General features: G+C 41.4%; 1 protein-coding gene across 4 annotated transcripts in view; it reads right to left on the reverse strand.

Annotated features, from left to right (window-relative positions):
- Positions 1-13,969: 13,969 nt before the first annotated feature.
- The window catches only part of LOC145356822 (DNA-binding protein SATB1-like), a 120,867-nt gene continuing 117,844 nt past the window's right edge, over positions 13,970-16,992 (reverse strand). For all 4 annotated transcript variants that reach the window (XM_080209755.1, XM_080209746.1, XM_080209740.1 and 1 more), the window contains 2 exons: positions 16,022-16,225; positions 13,970-15,743 (listed from right to left, as the gene is read on the reverse strand). In XM_080209755.1, coding sequence (XP_080065881.1) covers positions 15,285-15,743; positions 16,022-16,225 — 663 coding nt within the window. In that variant the 3' untranslated portion in view covers positions 13,970-15,284. The remainder of the gene's footprint in view (positions 15,744-16,021; positions 16,226-16,992) is intronic.

The raw sequence follows: 16,992 nt of genomic DNA on the forward strand, positions 1-16,992 counted from the left end.
GGGAATGCTGGGGTGGGGAAGATATTAAGGCTGGCCCAGGGAGGTCCGGGAGGCCAGCTATTGGGGGGATGTGGGGCTGGCCAGCAATCAGGAGGCCAGCAATGCTAGGTTTATGTACATGTGCCAATCTCCACGCTGACAGATTGGTGCACGCACAGTGGCCTGCTCAGCGCTATGTAGCTGGCCTTCCCAGCAGGAAGAGGCGCCTGCCCCCTGATTTTCCGAGGGAATCCTGCTGAGGCAATCTGCAGCGCTCAGAGTGTCAGAGATTCAATCTGAAAATCACGCAAGAAAATCGGTGGGAGTTACTCCCATTTTTATGTGAATTGGGGGCTTAGAATGTTTTTGGGAGAATCCCAGCCAAGGTCTTTAAAACTTATTGCAGTAGAGGTTTTTAAAATTACAAAGTTATTTGGGAGGGGCAGTGTATGTTTCCTGTTATGGGAGATTCCAGGATGAAGGATTATCTATATGAGAAAGTTAATGAGGATCCCAACACAGCGTTAAGGAGATACCTCCCTATCTAGTGGTTAGCAGTGCTGCCTCACAGTGCCAGGGACCCGGGTTCGATTCCTGGCTTGGGTCACTGTCTGTGTGGAGTTTGCACATTCTTCCCATGTCTGCGTGAGTTTCCTCCAGGTGCTCCGGTTTTCTCACACATTCTGAAAGATGAGCTGGTTAGGTGCATTGACTCGAAGAGGTACCGGACTGTGGCAACTTGGAGAATTTCACAGTAACTTCATTGAAGTGTTAATGTAAGCCTTGTTTGTGACAAACAAATAAATTTTAACTTTAGAATTTGGAACTTGCTACCACCTGGGATATATGAGGCAAAAAGCATAGTTGCACTTAAAGAGAAGATATGACAGTGTATATGACAGAGATAGGATAGACAGATAATGTAAGATAAAGTAGGGTGGAGGAGGCTGTTTCAGGCATAAATACCAGCACAGATTAAATGGCCTGTTTCTGTGTTGTAAATTCTATGTCCTGGTCTTTACACCAGTAGATGGAATTATGTTAATTATGTGCTGGTCTTTAAGGGGTGTGAAAAAGCAATTCAGGAAGACGTCAGCAGATATTTCACTGCTCCTTGTGTTAGACACCTAATTGCAAATCTCATCTAGAAGACAATTACAATTGGTATTGGCTGTGCGATAAATCATCTGCCTGGAATGGGTGATTCTCTGGGGTCACTAGCCCCAGCCGGCAATCCTGATGACACGTTGAATTGGGCGAGAGAGCCGAATTGGGATTCTCGGCAGGCGTCCAACCCATTGTGATTTTCCCAGGCCGCTCCGCCTGTCCCGATTAGGTTGGGATCACCGCTGATTTTCATGCAATTTACTATAATTCCCGGGTTTTAATGTTGGCAAGTGTGAGGTGGTCCACTTTGGTAGGAATAATGGTAGGAAGGACTATTACTTACGGGGCGAAAAACTGCAACAGGCGACGGTGCAGAGGGACCTCGGGGTCCTTGTGCATGAGTCGCAAAAACCCAGCCTGCAGGTGCAGCAGGTGGTCAGGAAGGCGAATGGGATGCTGGCCTTCATAGCGAGGGGGATTGAATATAAAAGTAGGGAGGTCTTGCTGCAGCTGTATAGGGCATTGGTGAGGCCGCAGCTGGAGTACTGTGTGCAGTTTTGGGCGCCGCACCTGCGCAAAGATATTTTGGCCTTGGAGGGAGTGCAGAGGAGGTTTACTAGGCTGATGCCGGAGTTGAGGGGGTTGAGCTATGAGGAGAGGCTGAATAAACTAGGCTTGTACTCGTTAGAGTTTAGAAGAATGAGGGGAGATCTCATTGAGACGTATAAGATGATGAATGGGATGGATAGGATAGAGGTGGAAAGACTCTTCCCGCTCAAAAAAGACAGTAGGACTAGGGGGCACAGCCTCAAGATAAAGGGGGGGCGGTTTAGAACGGCGTTGAGGAGGAACTTCTTCACTCAAAGGGTGGTGAATCTCTGGAATTCTCTGCCCGTTGAAGTGGTGGAGGCTGCCTCGCTAAATATTTTTAAGACGCGGGTTGATGGGTTCTTGATAAGAGAGGGGATTAAGGGTTATGGGGAGAAAGCGGGAAAGTGGAACTGAGACACGACAGATCAGCCATGATCTTATTGAATGGCGGAGCAGGCTCGAAGGGCCAGATGGCCTACTCCTGCTCCTATTTCTTATGTTCTTATTATGTTTGAAGCTGGATGCTCCAACCTCCTGGTATGTTCCCACACTGCTTCGCGGGAAATCCAGCAGGCAGCAATCTTTCCTGGTCTTGACAAGTGGGGACCAGTTACCATGGACTCTGAGAGGGGACAAGGAGGTAAATACAGTAACTTCATTACAGTATTAATGTAAGCCTACTTGTGACAGTAATAAATAAACTTTAAACAACTGAGCCTATTGCCCCTCACACCCGTGCTGACAGGCGGCAGAGGGAGGGTCCCTCAAGGGACCTGGGAGTTGGGCGAGTTTGAGCTGGAGGGAAGAGGCTGACCTCAGGCTCTCCTCCAGGATGGCCGTCTCATGGCTGGACTTCTCCTTCCTGCCCTGGGAAATATGAAAATAACACTTAGGATGGTGAGTTAAGGCAACTTTCTGGTTAAAATCTTTATTATTGTCTGCGTTATGCAAAACCTTTGAAGTGGCCTGGTCACTTTAAAATCCATGCCCCCAGAACACCTGGAATCCTTCAAATCACAGCGGACTCCATTCTACAGTAGGGACTGCCCTTAGTAGATTTTAGAAGCCCCAGGTGTTACCAGGCCTCTTTGAAGTACTTTGATAGACAGGAGATGTCAGTTTCACTGGGCAGGTCCCATTGTTTTCTCTCATAAGCCTGAGAAACCTACCTGAAGCACGCTGGTTGAGAGGAGCTTTACATTTCATCAGCTTAAATGAGTCTGAAAACTCTTTGAAGCACTCTGATTGATAGAAGTTTGAATTTCACTAAGGGATCCCCCTTTCGAGCTTAAGGAACCCAGCTGCTCTGGAAGCTCTCAGAACTACATTGATTGACAGTTACTGAGCAGATCTTTGAGGGAATTAGAACATAAGAACATAAGAAATAGGAGCAGGAGTAGGCCATCTAACCCTTCGAGCCTGTCCCACCATTCAATAAGATCATGGCTGATCTGAAGTGGATCAGTTCCATTTTCCCGCTTTCTCCCCATAACCCTTAATTCCCCTGTCTATCAGAAACCTATCTACCCATGTCTTAAATATATTTAGCGAGGTAGCCTCCACCACTTCAACAGGCAGAGAATTCCAGAGATTCACCACCCTTTGAGTGAAGAAGTTCCTCCTCAAATCCGACCCAAATTGCCCCCCCAAGATTTGTTTACACAAGGAACTGATGTCCTATTAGCTGCTCAAAGCTGTTCTGATTGACAGTTCCAAGGCAGATCGAACAGTTCATTATTGATTCAATCATGCTCCATTAAGCCTGAATTGTTTCCTATTTGAGTTGCTGTGATTTCTAATCACAGTTTTTCTGAACAGGCTTTCTCTTTGACCTGAAGTGCTTCCTCTTTAGAGATGCTGCTGGGTCTAACTGCAGCTTTTTTGAAAGAGGCTTTCTCTTTGATTGGAAGACCTTCCTAGAAAGGCTAGGTGTATCTTACTTTTTTTTTTCATCATGGTTTTTCTTTCAACCTCTAACACTGGAACAGCATGCCTGTACCAGAGGTTGTTTTCTACCATAGAATGAGCTGGCTCAACTCAGAAATTATTCTCCAAAGGATCTTCAGTCAGGATCTTCTGGTGGTCATCATTTATTTATCTGGATAGATGTTATGACTATTACGGGTGTGTTGGGGTGGGAAGGGTGGTTTGTGGGGCTCAGAAGCCTTTGGAGCCTCTGGTAATCAGGTACATGACTGAACAATGCCCTGGTTCTACTCCCACCATCCTGCCAATACCACCGTGGCAGTGACACTTTGGCAGTGTGACACCCTGGGAGTGATAGGGTGCGACTGCTACAGTGTCAATGCCATAGTGTCATGCCACAGTGTTGTTGCCATGGTGTCACTGCCATGGTGTCACTGCCAGGGTGGCAGAAGGCAGTCTCAGGTAGGTACTGCCAGTGGGAAGGGACCTGTACGGGCAGGGTCTGAAGGGGTTGGGGCCAGAAGGGGGACTTAATCGATGAGTGATGAAGGGGCAGCTCACCTGATGAAGGGTCAGCGCTCCAAAAGCTCATGCGACCAAATAAACCTTTTGGACTTTAACCTAATGTTGTGAGACTTCTTACTGTGCCTACTTGAGGAGTTGGCAGAGAACGTATCCCTGCCAATAATGGCTTCCTCAAAACCATTTGAAGTTCCAAAGAACGTTAGTTGGCTGGAGGCAGAATGTCTGCCCCTCAGTCAAGAAGAAGTCCCATCTCAGAGACTCCCCACCTCAGCAGCCCCACGGTCTAAGTGTTGGGAATCAGGACCGGGTCAGTTTTGGAGGTCTCAGGGCAGGAAGGAGAGCTGATGATGTGATAGAGGTATGGAGTCATTGGTGCAGTAGTAATATCATTAGGCTAGTAACCCAAATGAACAGGCCAAAACTCTGGGGACTCGGGTTCAAATCCCATCATGGCAGGTGGTGGAATTTAAATTCAAGAAAGCTTATCTCAGTAATGATAATCATGAAACTATCATTGCTTGTTGTAAGAACACATTTGGTTCACCGATCTTCCCTAGGGAAGGAAATCTGCCAAAATTATCTGGTCTGGTCTACATGTGACTCCAGACCCATGGTAATGTGGTTGACTCTTACCTATTCTCAAGGGATGGGTAACAAATATTGACCTTGCCAACAAGGCCCATATCCCATGAATAAATAATTTTAAAAAGGTGAAAGAGAGGTAGAGGAAAAAGGGATTAGAAGCTTAACTCAAGATTGAAGAGGGGGGCAATGTTTTAAAAAGTCTGGATCAGTGTGAGACGGTGGCCAGAGAGCAGGATGAAGCCTGCTGTGAGGAAACAAAGCTTGTGCTGGGGGCCCAAGTGGAGAAAACAGTAGCTCATCCGAGACTAATTGTCAGAGGAAAAAAATCAGTGGGCCCTTCAACACTGTCCCAAGGTCTACTGCTATCACTCTGGCATTGGCAATGCATGGATCAGCAGGAATAAAAAAATAAGGAATTTAGATGGCGGCATGGTAGCACAGTGGTTAGGACTGCTGCCACACAGTGCCAGGGACCTGGGTTCGATTCCCAGCTTGGTTCACTGTCTGTGTGCTGTTTGCACGTTCTCCCTGTGTCTGCATGGGTTTCCTCCGGGTGCTCCGGTTTTCTCTCACAGTCCAAAGATATACGGGTTAGGGTGGATAAGCCACGCTAAATTGCCCCTTAGTGTCAGGGGGACTAACTAGGGCAAATGTATATGTAGGGTTGTAGAGGTAGGGCCTGAGTGGGATTGTGATCAGTGCAGACTTGATGGGCCGAATGGCCTCTTCTACACTGTAAGATTCTGTGATTTTGGCTATTCCAACAGCCCCTCCCATCCCTCCATGTCACTAATATGCAGCAAGCTGGTGAAGGAGCAGCAGTCTATCTTCCCTGCTGATATACTGTTTGTCTTCAATATTTTTCAGTTAAGGGTGCACAGGAAGATGAGTGACAACAGACACTAGACTAGAGGTGGATTTGAGGAGATGCTATCATATGGGAAGTTGAAAGTGGGAGGTGAATTTGTAGCTTAGCCATGGAAGAACTGTTGTCCTTCAAATGAATTGTTTAATTGAGATCTCATTAACCTATTCCGATGGTTCAAGTGGGCTTTAATAATCACATGAATTATTTGAAGAAGATCAGAGCTTTTCCAGTTCTGAAGAACTTTGCTCTCTCAACTGCTATCACCAAAAATATTTAATCAGTCATTACTGTGCAAAATGGATGTCATATTTGGCTACATAACAACAGCTGCTGTGCTTCAAAATAGTTCACTGCATCTGAAGTGCTTTGAGACATTTCTGAGAGATGTGATAATAAAAGTGTTTTATTTCTAAATAAATCAATGAAGTTTGAATTTTGTATTAAATGAAAAATGAAAATTTGAACTATGACACAGATCCTGAAAGTTTAATGAGTGAAATCAAGCGATGTTAGAGGTTGAATTCACAATTCAAATACCAAAAAATACTCTGCAGCAATTTAACTCCTACATTTTGCTCCCAAACACAAGTTGTTTGTGGTCGATACAAGCGTGGGTTTTGAAGGAAAATAGAGTTGGGAATGCTGCCGCTGAATCTTGGCCCCCAAAAACAGCCAGCACAATTGTCCTCCATCTCTGATTTGGATCAGAGATCTCTGTCCATTAGCTGTTTGACCAGCATTTATTGCCCAACCCTAGTTGCTTGAGAGCAGCTGAGAGTCAACCAGATTGTCATGGCTCAGGAGTCACATGTAGGCCAGGCCAGGTAAGGACAGCAGATTTCCTTCCCTGAAGGGCAATAGTGAACCAGATGGGTTTTTCCGACAATTGACAATGGTTTCATGGTCATCAGTAGATTCTTAATTCCAGATTTTTTTAAAATTCAAATTCCACCAAATGTGGAGGGATTTGAGCCCAGGCCCCCAGGACATTAGCTGTGTTCTGGGGTAATAGTCTAGCAATAATACTACTAGGATATCACCTCCACTCTGCTGTGTGTGATTTGCTGCCATTTTAAAGTTAATGGTTAGAAAAATGTGTGAGATTTTAGCTTTCAAAGACTAAGCGCCCATAGCTCTCCAGGATAGAGAGTTCCAAAGATTCATAAAACTTCTAATGAAAGAATTTCTCCTCACCTCAGTCTTAAATCTCCAATCCCTTATTCTGAGATTATGAACCCATCTTCTAGATGTGTTGAAGAAATTTCCTCAACACTTACCCTGCCAAGCCCGTTAAGAATTTTATATGTTTCAATTATAAATCATAGAACATAGTACAGTGCAGAAGCCGGCTATTTGGTCCATTGAGTCTGCATCGATTCTTACCCAGCCATATCCCCTAACCTCAGGCATTTTACCCCATTAATCCCCCTAACCTATTTAGGGATACTGAGGGACAATTTAGCATGGCAAATCCACTTAATCTGCACATCTTTAGATAGTGGGAGGATACCAGGACATCTGGAGGAAATTATGCAGACATGGGGAGAACATGCAAACTCCACACAGTGACTCAAACCAGGAACTGAATCCGGGTCCCTGGCAGTGTGAGACAGCAGTGCTAAGTGCTGTGCCACCCTCTCATTTTTCTAAACTTAAGGGAATATAAAGTTAGTATGCACAATTTCTGTTTATGGAAATATCCCCTCATCCCAGGATCTAGTCTAGGGAGCCCCCAGTGGCAAGTATATTTTTCCTTAGGTAAGGAGACTAAAATTGTACTCCAGTTGTGGTCCTGCCCTGTGCAATTGCAGTAAGACTAATTTATTCTTATGCTGCAGTCTCTTTATAACAAAAGCTAATTTATCATTTGCCTTCCTAATTGTTTGCTGCATGTTAATTTACTATAATTTGCGTTCAAGGATATTGAGGACCTTTGAATGCAAATATTTCCTTTTGCAGTTCAAAATATATTCTGCTTTTAAGTTTTCCTATAAAGTGGATAACTTTACTTTTTGCCACATTGTATTTCATCTGCCATGTTCTTTCACATTCACCCAATCTGTGTATACCCTCTGCAGCCTCTTTGCAATTTCACCACTTACTTTCCCAACTGACTTTGTGTCATTAGCTAAACATGGATATGGTTCAGTCCCCTCACTTTGGCCATTAATATAGATTGTAAATTCCTGAGGCCTAATACTGATCCTTGCATTATCCTGCATGTTACAGCCTGCCATCTCAAAAATGTCCCATTTATTCTTACTCCCTGTTATCTCCCAATTGACCAATCCTCAATCCATGCTAATATGTCAGCCCAAACCCAAAAGTCCTAATTGTACAACAAACTCTTTCATATAGCTCATTGAATACTTTAAAAAAATCCAATATACCACATCCACTTGTTCTCCCTTATCCATTACTAGTTTCATCCTCCATAAAACTCCTAACAGCTTTGCCAGGCACAAGTTCTCTTTAATAAGTCTGTATTGGCTCACTTTAATCATATGATTTTCTATGTAATAATTGGCAAATAAATGTGAGGTGGTACATTTTGGTAGGGAGAATAGAGAATTCACTTTTTACTTGGAAGATGCAAGGCTATGTGGTGCAGAGGAACAAAAGGATCTCACAGCGCAAACACATCAATCACTAAAAGTTGCACTAAAAGGGATAGACTTGAGAAGTAGGGAAGTTATGATAAATCTGTGTCAAACTTTGGTTAGACCGCACCTGGCGTACTGCACGCAGCTCCAGACAGAGGCACTAGAGAGGTACAGAGATTTGCAAAGATGATATTAGAAATGAAAAGAGAAAATGCTGGAAAATCTCAGCAGGTCCGGCAGTACCTGTAAGGAGAGAAAAGAGCTGACGTTTCGAATCCAGATGACCCTTTGTCAAATACCAGAAATGCTTGGATATATATATCAGGAAAGGATTGACAGATTGGCTGAAGAATGACCTAATAGAGGTCTTCAAAATTATGAAAGGTTTTGATAGGGTGGATCCAGAGAGGATGTTCCTTTTTTTGGTGAAGATAATAACTAGAAGCCATCAATTTAAGGTGGCCACCAAGGTCCCAATAGGGAATTCAGAAGAAACCTCTTCACCTAAAGTGTTGTGAGAATTTGGAACTTTCTACAAACTTGAAGTAAATATTTAATTCATTTAAGGGGAAGGTGGACAAGTATTTCAAATAGAAGAGAATAGATGGTTCCAAAGGTAGCTTTAGCTGAGCAAAGATGAGAGGAAGCTTGAATGAAGCATTAACATTGGCATGGATTGATTGGGGAAATAGCCTATTTCTGAACTATACTTCCTGTGTAAGTGCCCTGTTACCCTTTCTGGTGATAATAGATTTTGGCATCTTGCTGATACTAGGCTAAATGGTGTAGGCTAACTCCCTGAATACAAGACTTAAAAGAAAATCCAAGAGCCTTAAGATATTGGTGTTGTGTACAATGATATACAGGATCATATACTACAATACACTTCTGTTCAAAGGGAGAATTACAAGTTGTTTTTAGCTCTTTGTATAATTACAGCCGTTTTCAGTCCATGCTATGTTGCAGCCATTTCAACTACTTATTTCAGGTGTTTGTGGAAAGTGAATTCTCTAATTGGGAATGCATGTTAAACATGCCAGTGTTCTTTATATAACTGATGTGTGCTTTTCAACTGAAGCAATTTAGTATACTGTATTCACCGCCCATAATGTGGTTTCCTCTACACTGGGGAAACCAAACACAGACTGGGTGATTGCTTTGCAGTACACAATCACTCAGTCAAGGAGGCAATGGTCTGGTGGTATTATCACCAGACTATTAATCCAAATATTCAGCTAATGTTCTGGGGACCTGAGTTTGACTCCACTACAGCAGATGGTGGAATATGAATTAAATAAAAAATATCTGGAATTAACAATCTACTGATGACCATGAAACCATTGTCAATTGTTGTAAAAGCCCATCTGGTTCACTAATGTCCTTGAGGGAAGGAAATCTTTACCTAATCTGGCTTACATGTGACTCCAGGGCCGCAGCAATGTGGTTGCCTCTCAACTGCCCTCTCAAATGGTCCAGCAAGCCACTCAGTTCAAGAGCAACTAGCCCAAACTTCTGGTTGCTTGCCATTTCTATTCACCATCTTACTTTCGTGCTCACATTTCTGTCCTTGGCCTACTGCAATGTTCCAGTGAAACCTTATGCAAGCTGGAGATGCAGCACTGTACCTTCTGATTAGATATTTTACAGCCTTCTGGACACAATTTTAAGTACAACTTCAGACCATAAACACTGGCCTCCATTTTGATTCTTCCCCCACCCTCCCACCAAGTGCCATGTGTCTTGTTTTCATATTTTTGCTTTCAAAGCTGTTAATCTGCTATTAACACCTACCCTGGAACAATGCTTTGTTCCTTTACTACTACTATTACCATTATTTTTGCCTTCTGTTCCATGATTTATTTGGTATTTAATCCCCCCCCCCACCCCACCACTCTAACTTATCCCCTGGCCTTTTGTTCCACCTGACAACCACCCCCCATCCCCACCCTCGCAACCATCGTTCAGTGTAAAATGCATCATATTTCTATCTCTCCCTCCTGAATAAGTAATATTGGATTTGAAAAGTTCACTCTGTTTCTCTCTCCACAGATACTTTTTTCTATTAAAGTTTGTTTAAAGTAGGCTTATATTATCACTGCAATGAAGTTACTATGAAAATTCTCTAGTTGCCACACTCTAGTGTCTTTTGGAATACACTGAGGGAAAATTTAGCATGGTCAATGCACCTAACCAGCATGTCCTTTGGAGGAAACCAGAGCACTCAGAGGAAACACATGCACAAGGAGAACGTGCAGACTCCGCATAGTGACCCAAGCCAGGAATCAATCCCGGCTCCCTGGCAGTGTGAGGCAGCAGTGCTAACCCTTTGCCACAATGCCATACTGCCAGACCTGCTGAGTTCTTCTAGCACTTTGTTTATATTTCAGATCTCCATGTCCACAGTATTTTACATTTATTGTGAATTTTCCAGTTAGCCAGTCTATTTAATTGTTAATTTTAAGATAAAACCAACTCAATAAAGATTTACATTTTCCTTTCTTTTATCTAGTTCGGTTAGTGACAGTTACACACAATCAAGGGTTTCTAATTCTCCCCACTGGAGAAAAGAATCCCCTATTACTGTATTTAAATGTAGATTTAATTTGTAATGAACAGATAAAAATCTTGTGGGATTTCTAGGAATTCCTGAGTGAATGAATACTGAAAATTGTTTGATCAGATCTATGCCTTTGCAGTGTCTAGCTAGGTTTCCTTGTTCTGTTAAACTAGAATGAATTGTCCTTCAAGTTTCTGCTTGCCATTTGAAATGAAAATTGGTAAATTTGGAGCAAGGTTTCAGCAGGCCAAAGGGTCATAGTTGGTTCCTATAATTTCATTAAATACAATTGGTGAACAAGATTAAATGTAAATCATGCTTTTTAAAGCAAAAAATTCTGGTTTTTCCTTTCCAGTTTTATTTCCTTACCTTTCTTTAAGCCACACCTAATGTGATTGAGCACCTGCCTCACTTTCATCACCAACTACATCCCCAACAATCCTGTGTCAAATTAATCTTCTTTATCCTATGTTAATTATGGGCTCATTATTCATCAAAAGTCAGAACTCCTTGTGTCTCTGGTCAAACCAGGCAGGTAAGAAAAAATGTATTGAGATGGCTTTCCAAAGTCAGAAGTAATTCTCTCGGAGCAACGTTGAAAATATAGTTCAGGTGAGCAAAGGCTATTTTTTAAAAAAATAGCATCATAAGCAGGCTTACATTAACATACAAAGAAAATTCCTGTGAAAATTGCCTAATTGCCACACTCCGGTATATGCTTGGGTACATGGAGAGAGAATTTATCATGGCCAATGTACCTAACCAGCATGCCTTTTGGACTGTGGGAGGAAACTGGAGCACCTGGAGGAAACCTACACAGTGAGAATATGAAGACTCTGCGGTGACCCAAGCCAGGAATCAAACTTAGGTCGCTGGTGTTGTGAGGCAGCAGTACTAACCACCATGCCAGGTCAGTATACCCTGTCAGCCTTCCATTGTTTAAATGAAGATGACTGCAACAAATCATAAAAAGTCCTAAGTGAACACCGTGAGTGGGGTTTTATGGCCTCGCCTGAAACCGTAAAATCCTGCCCAAAGTAAATAGCCTTCCCATTGTCCTTCCTGCGTCTGCTCCGATTGCCGTGGTGGATAAGATGGTAAACTTCTGACCCTTGGGAGAGATTCTCTGAACTCATTCATTCCCACTCTGCTGCTACTCCCACTCCTGTAAGCTTCATTAAGAAAAAGCTTGAAGGTGCTGTTGGCTGGGTTTCACAACCGACTTCAATCAACTCTTAGTTATAGAGTCATAGAGGTTTACAGTATGGAAGCAGGCCCTTCAACCCAACTTCCCCATGCCGCCTTTTTTTATTAAACCCCAAAGCTCATCCCAATTGCCTGCATTTGACCAATCCACCTAACCACCTACTCGCAATTTAAATTTTCTGATGATTTCTACTTTGCTGGGTGTTTATGCCACTACAAATAATTGACTCATTCAATTCTTAGGCACAAACCATGAGTGAATTATCAAGAATGGGCTAGCTGCAAGAGTTTACCACTGGCAAAAAGTAACTAAGTTATACAGTATAACTCATCGCTAAGTTATACAGTGCAGTCACTTCTCACTAGTTCCCCAAGTTGCTAAGATAGCTCTTCCAATTAAAATAGATTGTTGGAAGAAGGGCAAAGTTGAGCCCAACAAAAGTAAAAGTAGTCTTCCTCTCCAAGTGAGCAAAAGAGAGACCCTTTTTGAAAATAAAACTAACCTTATGTTGGCAGCTTTAGAATGAAAAAACACTGCCAAATAATAAAAAAGTACACATGAAATGAAGATTTTTGCTAATTTGACCCCATTACTTAATTCATCCATATGAGGACTCATATGTATATGAGGATGGATAGCAACTGGGAAATTTTTTTATTTGGAGACCCTACTATTATCAGGTCAACTGTTAAACCATTTGAAAACTATTTACTTAAATAGGAACAAAAAGTTCATCATTAGCAGTATGGTTAACACCACTTAGATGCAATGCAAATTACAGACTTGTGTGACTTGTAGCAAGTTGGATCCATTAGATCAGATTTTAACTCATCCAAAATACATCTATTTGCACAGAGTTAAAATTCAGTCCATATAATCAGTGGATCATTCAACAATCATAAATTCAGCAGATTGAATAGACTTTTGAATGTCTTAAGAATATTTAGCATAAAATCTTAGGCATGGATACATTAGTTCCAAACTTTAGCACCCATTCCAAATGAAAATTACAGTCTATCTAGCACACTGTCCTTCCATCTCTGGGAGCTGTGCACAGGTTAATCTGAATTCGTTGGCTGTATAGGACATATTTAAGAACATAAGAACATAAGAAATAGGAGCAGGAGTAGGCCATCTAGCCCTTCGAGCCTGCCCCGCCATTCAATAAGATCATGGCTGATCTGTCGCTGCTCAGTTCCACTTTCCCGCCCTCTCTCCATAACCCTTAATCCCCTGTCTTATCAAAAACCCATCAACCCGCGTCTTAAAAATATTTAGCGAGGCAGCCTCCACCACTTCAACGGGCAGAGAATTCCAGAGATTCACCACCCTTTGAGTGAAGAAGTTCCTCCTCAACTCCGTTCTAAACCGCCCCCCTTTTATCTTGAGGCTGTGCCCCCTAGTCCTACTGTCTTTTTTGAGCAGGAAGAGTCTCTCCACCTCTATCCTATCCATCCCATTCATCATCTTATATGTCTCAATGAGATCTCCCCTCATTCTTCTAAACTCTAATGAGTACAAGCCTAGTTTATTCAGCCTCTCCTCATAGCTCAACCCCCTCAACTCTGGTATCAGCCTAGTAAACCTCCTCTGCACTCCCTCCAAGGCCAAAATATCTTTGCGCAGGTGCGGCGCCCAAAACTGCACACAGTACTCCAGCTGTGGCCTCACCAATGCCCTATACAGCTGCAGCAAGACCTCCCTACTTTTATGTTCAATCCCCCTCGCTATGAAGGCCAGCATCCCATTCGCCTTCCTGACCACCTGCTGCACCTGCAAGCAGTGTCAGGCCAGTCTCCCACTGACATTGTTTAAATTACACCTTAATTTAGACTGGTTTGCAATCTCATTCAGAAAGACTACAAGGATGGCTCATGTACGTACTGTGTTAAGTAAAACATATTAAAAATAGCCATCTGTAAGAATATATTGACTAACAATTATGTTGAACATGTGCTGCAATAATAATTGAGATAGAAACATATTATTGTATTATACAAAGATAGTTTAATTGTGCGATTAACAATTAATAACCATCCCCATCTGAACAATTTTGCATAAAGAAAAACTGTGATGCTTTAAAAAAATGTCTAACATGGTCAGATTTAATAAAATAATTTGTGATCTCATAGTTCCACATAGCAATATAACTCAGAAAAACAGATACACTTGTAATCTTCATACAGAAATTTATACTGAAAAAAGCTTCAATCCATTGTAAACTGAAGGAAGACACATTGCAAAACATCTATTTTTCAGTGAATTTTATAAGTTATCTAATGTATTTTATTTTTATTGACCTATGTTCATTTGCATGATGGTTTAACATTAATATAGAAAATTGCATACACCATAAAGAGTGAAGCCCATGGTATGAATTGCTTTGATAACATACAGCAGTTTTTAGGCAAATTTTAAAGCACAATTTTTCAATTGAAACTTTTAAGACACTTTGTATCACTGCCCATCAAAATACATTTATAAATAGAAAAAGTCAGTAAGAAAAAGCACTATGTTACATGTAACAGAAACTTCAAAAAATTAATTACATCATGAAGCTAAGTTTTCTGAAAATAAATAATCTAGACTACACAAATTTAAAAAAAAATTGTGTTTCACATTTTAAAATCAGGTAATGACAAGACTCAAAGTTACAGTGATTGCTCTCTTGCAGAATAATTGAATGATGGCAGTGCCATATTACACAAGGCAATTATTGGCATATTTTTTCCATTAATGCTGCATTTTGCAGCAAGCAGTTTCTTCCTTTTTTTGCAACTTTAACAATATATATATATAGCTAAGCATAAAGTATCCTCATCTGCAATTTTGTTTTTTTTTAAAGGCCAGATTTTTCTTTGAAGTTGCAAGAAACATACTGGTTTGGGTGGAGATTTGAAACTGGAGTGTTGGATCCATTCAGAACTGGGTAATCGGTGATTAATTGTGGAAAGCTTCTGAATGAGCAATTTGAGTTTGACAGCCAATACAGTCAAACTTTATACAGTACCAGCTTCCTCTGTTGATACTCTGTACAGAAACCGTCATTAATCAGTAAACAGCAGTTACAAAAATGTTCAAGGCAATCTCAAATACTTCATATGTAGCTGCTTGTTTGCTTGAAAGAAAAAAAACAAAAAGACCTTCTAGTGCAGTCTGCATTATCCACAGGAGAATTGTTCAGTCTTTTACTGGGACTCCTAATAATTTTTTGTGCAAGTATGTAAAGACAAATTGGTCTTTCTGATGAATAATGCAGGAAACAAGACTTTTTTTTCATGTAATTACACATCAGTGGCACAGTTACAAAAAAGAAAAGTTCATGTGATATCAGGGTCAGTCTTTTGGTTCCTGATCAAGATCTAAGTTATTTGTAGTCCCTTCTCCTGACAAGGTCTCTTCTACTTTAACTGAATATATTTCTTTTGAACCTTTGCCTTCCTCGCTTTCCTCTGAGTCCTCCGAGTCTTCCAGCAATTCTTCTTTCTCATACTCTGCCACATCCACCTCTAAACCTGCATGGTCCTTCAGTTTGCCATGATGCTTTAGATGGTAACGCTGATTTTGAAAAAACTTTATGATGGTATACTTGGGCAGGTCAAGTTGAGCTGACAGAGTCTGAATTGCTTCTTCATCTGGATATAAACCCACATCCTGTATAAAGCTCTGTAAGATCCCCAGGGCTTCTACAGAAATCTTAGTGCGAGATCTGGGCTTATGCCGGCTTTCATCTTCTGATTCTGCTGGTGTTGACGTTGGTTGTTTGGGTGCAAGTCGGGGTGTTGCTGGCTGTTGCTGTAGGCAACAACAAAAAAACCAATAAATGAACTGTACATAACATATTATTAAATTGTCATCACTGAAATACAGAAAACAATCAAAACAAATTTATTATTGATAAAATTAGTACTCAAGTGATTTAATCCCATCCTTTCAGAATGCAGAAGAACCATCAGTGGCACTTGTGCCTTGGACAATTTGAAATAGCAACTCATCCTACTGCTAACAATGAGCAAAAAAGTGATCTTCACAAACAACTTCTCTCGCTAGCTTATTTGGTAAGGAACACTAACCTGACTTGGTTCTGCAGAAACATGGATGATGTGCGATGGTCGGTCTCCATGGTGATGGATCACATTGCTTTCTTGCTCATAAATAGCATCTCTCTCAGCCTGAGGAAGACTCAGGAACCTCCTGATCATTGATAAGTTTTCCCATAGAGTCCGATTTTCTGGTGAAGGGTCTTCCTTCCAACGTAAAAGTTCGCATAACCATCCCTTGATGATAAGAATGCGAATAAAGCAAAACGCATTAGTTTTCTGTCTTGTTCTGTTCAGGATACAATTTAATAAAATATACAAAAGAATAAATAACCATTGAAACACAATAGATTAGAGAAAATCCTGTATTTAAATAAAAATTTTCAACAGTTCAGGGTGTCCTAAAGCATCTTCTTGTTATTAAAATTATTTTTTAATACTGAAAAATAACATTGATAACTTTAGGTAGTGAGCAAATGCGGGACAAATGCAGATCATAGGAACATAGGAACAAGAGTACACCTTTCAATCCTTAGAGCATGTCTTGCTCCAAGACCATGGACAATGTTTACTTCAGTTCCATTTACCTGCCTTTGCTTTACATCCCTAGTTTGACTATAGTTAAGTATAAAGTCATGCACTTTGGGGAAAGGAAGTGAAAACATATCCTGAATAGTACACTTTGAAACATGGTGGAGAAACAGATACTGCTTCAGAGATCTCTATAAACAGATGAAAAAGACAAATAAAATTCTGGGTTTTCGATACACGACATTGATTGGAAAGACAAGGAGGTAATGATGAATCTGTAAAGAGATTGGTTACAGCAGCCACACTGGTGCACAGAAAGGAGAGCACGGTGGCACAGTGATTAGCACTGCTGCCTCACAACACCAGGGATCCAGGTTTCATTCCGGCCTTGGGTGATTGTCTGTGTACAGTTTGCATGTTCTCCCTGTGTCTGCACGGGGTTTTTCTGGGTGATCCTGTTTCCTCCCACAGTC

This window comes from Carcharhinus amblyrhynchos, chromosome 2 (assembly GCF_965287045.1).
Source record: "Carcharhinus amblyrhynchos chromosome 2, sCarAmb.v2.hapA, whole genome shotgun sequence".
In the NCBI taxonomy this organism is placed as follows: domain Eukaryota; kingdom Metazoa; phylum Chordata; class Chondrichthyes; order Carcharhiniformes; family Carcharhinidae; genus Carcharhinus; species Carcharhinus amblyrhynchos.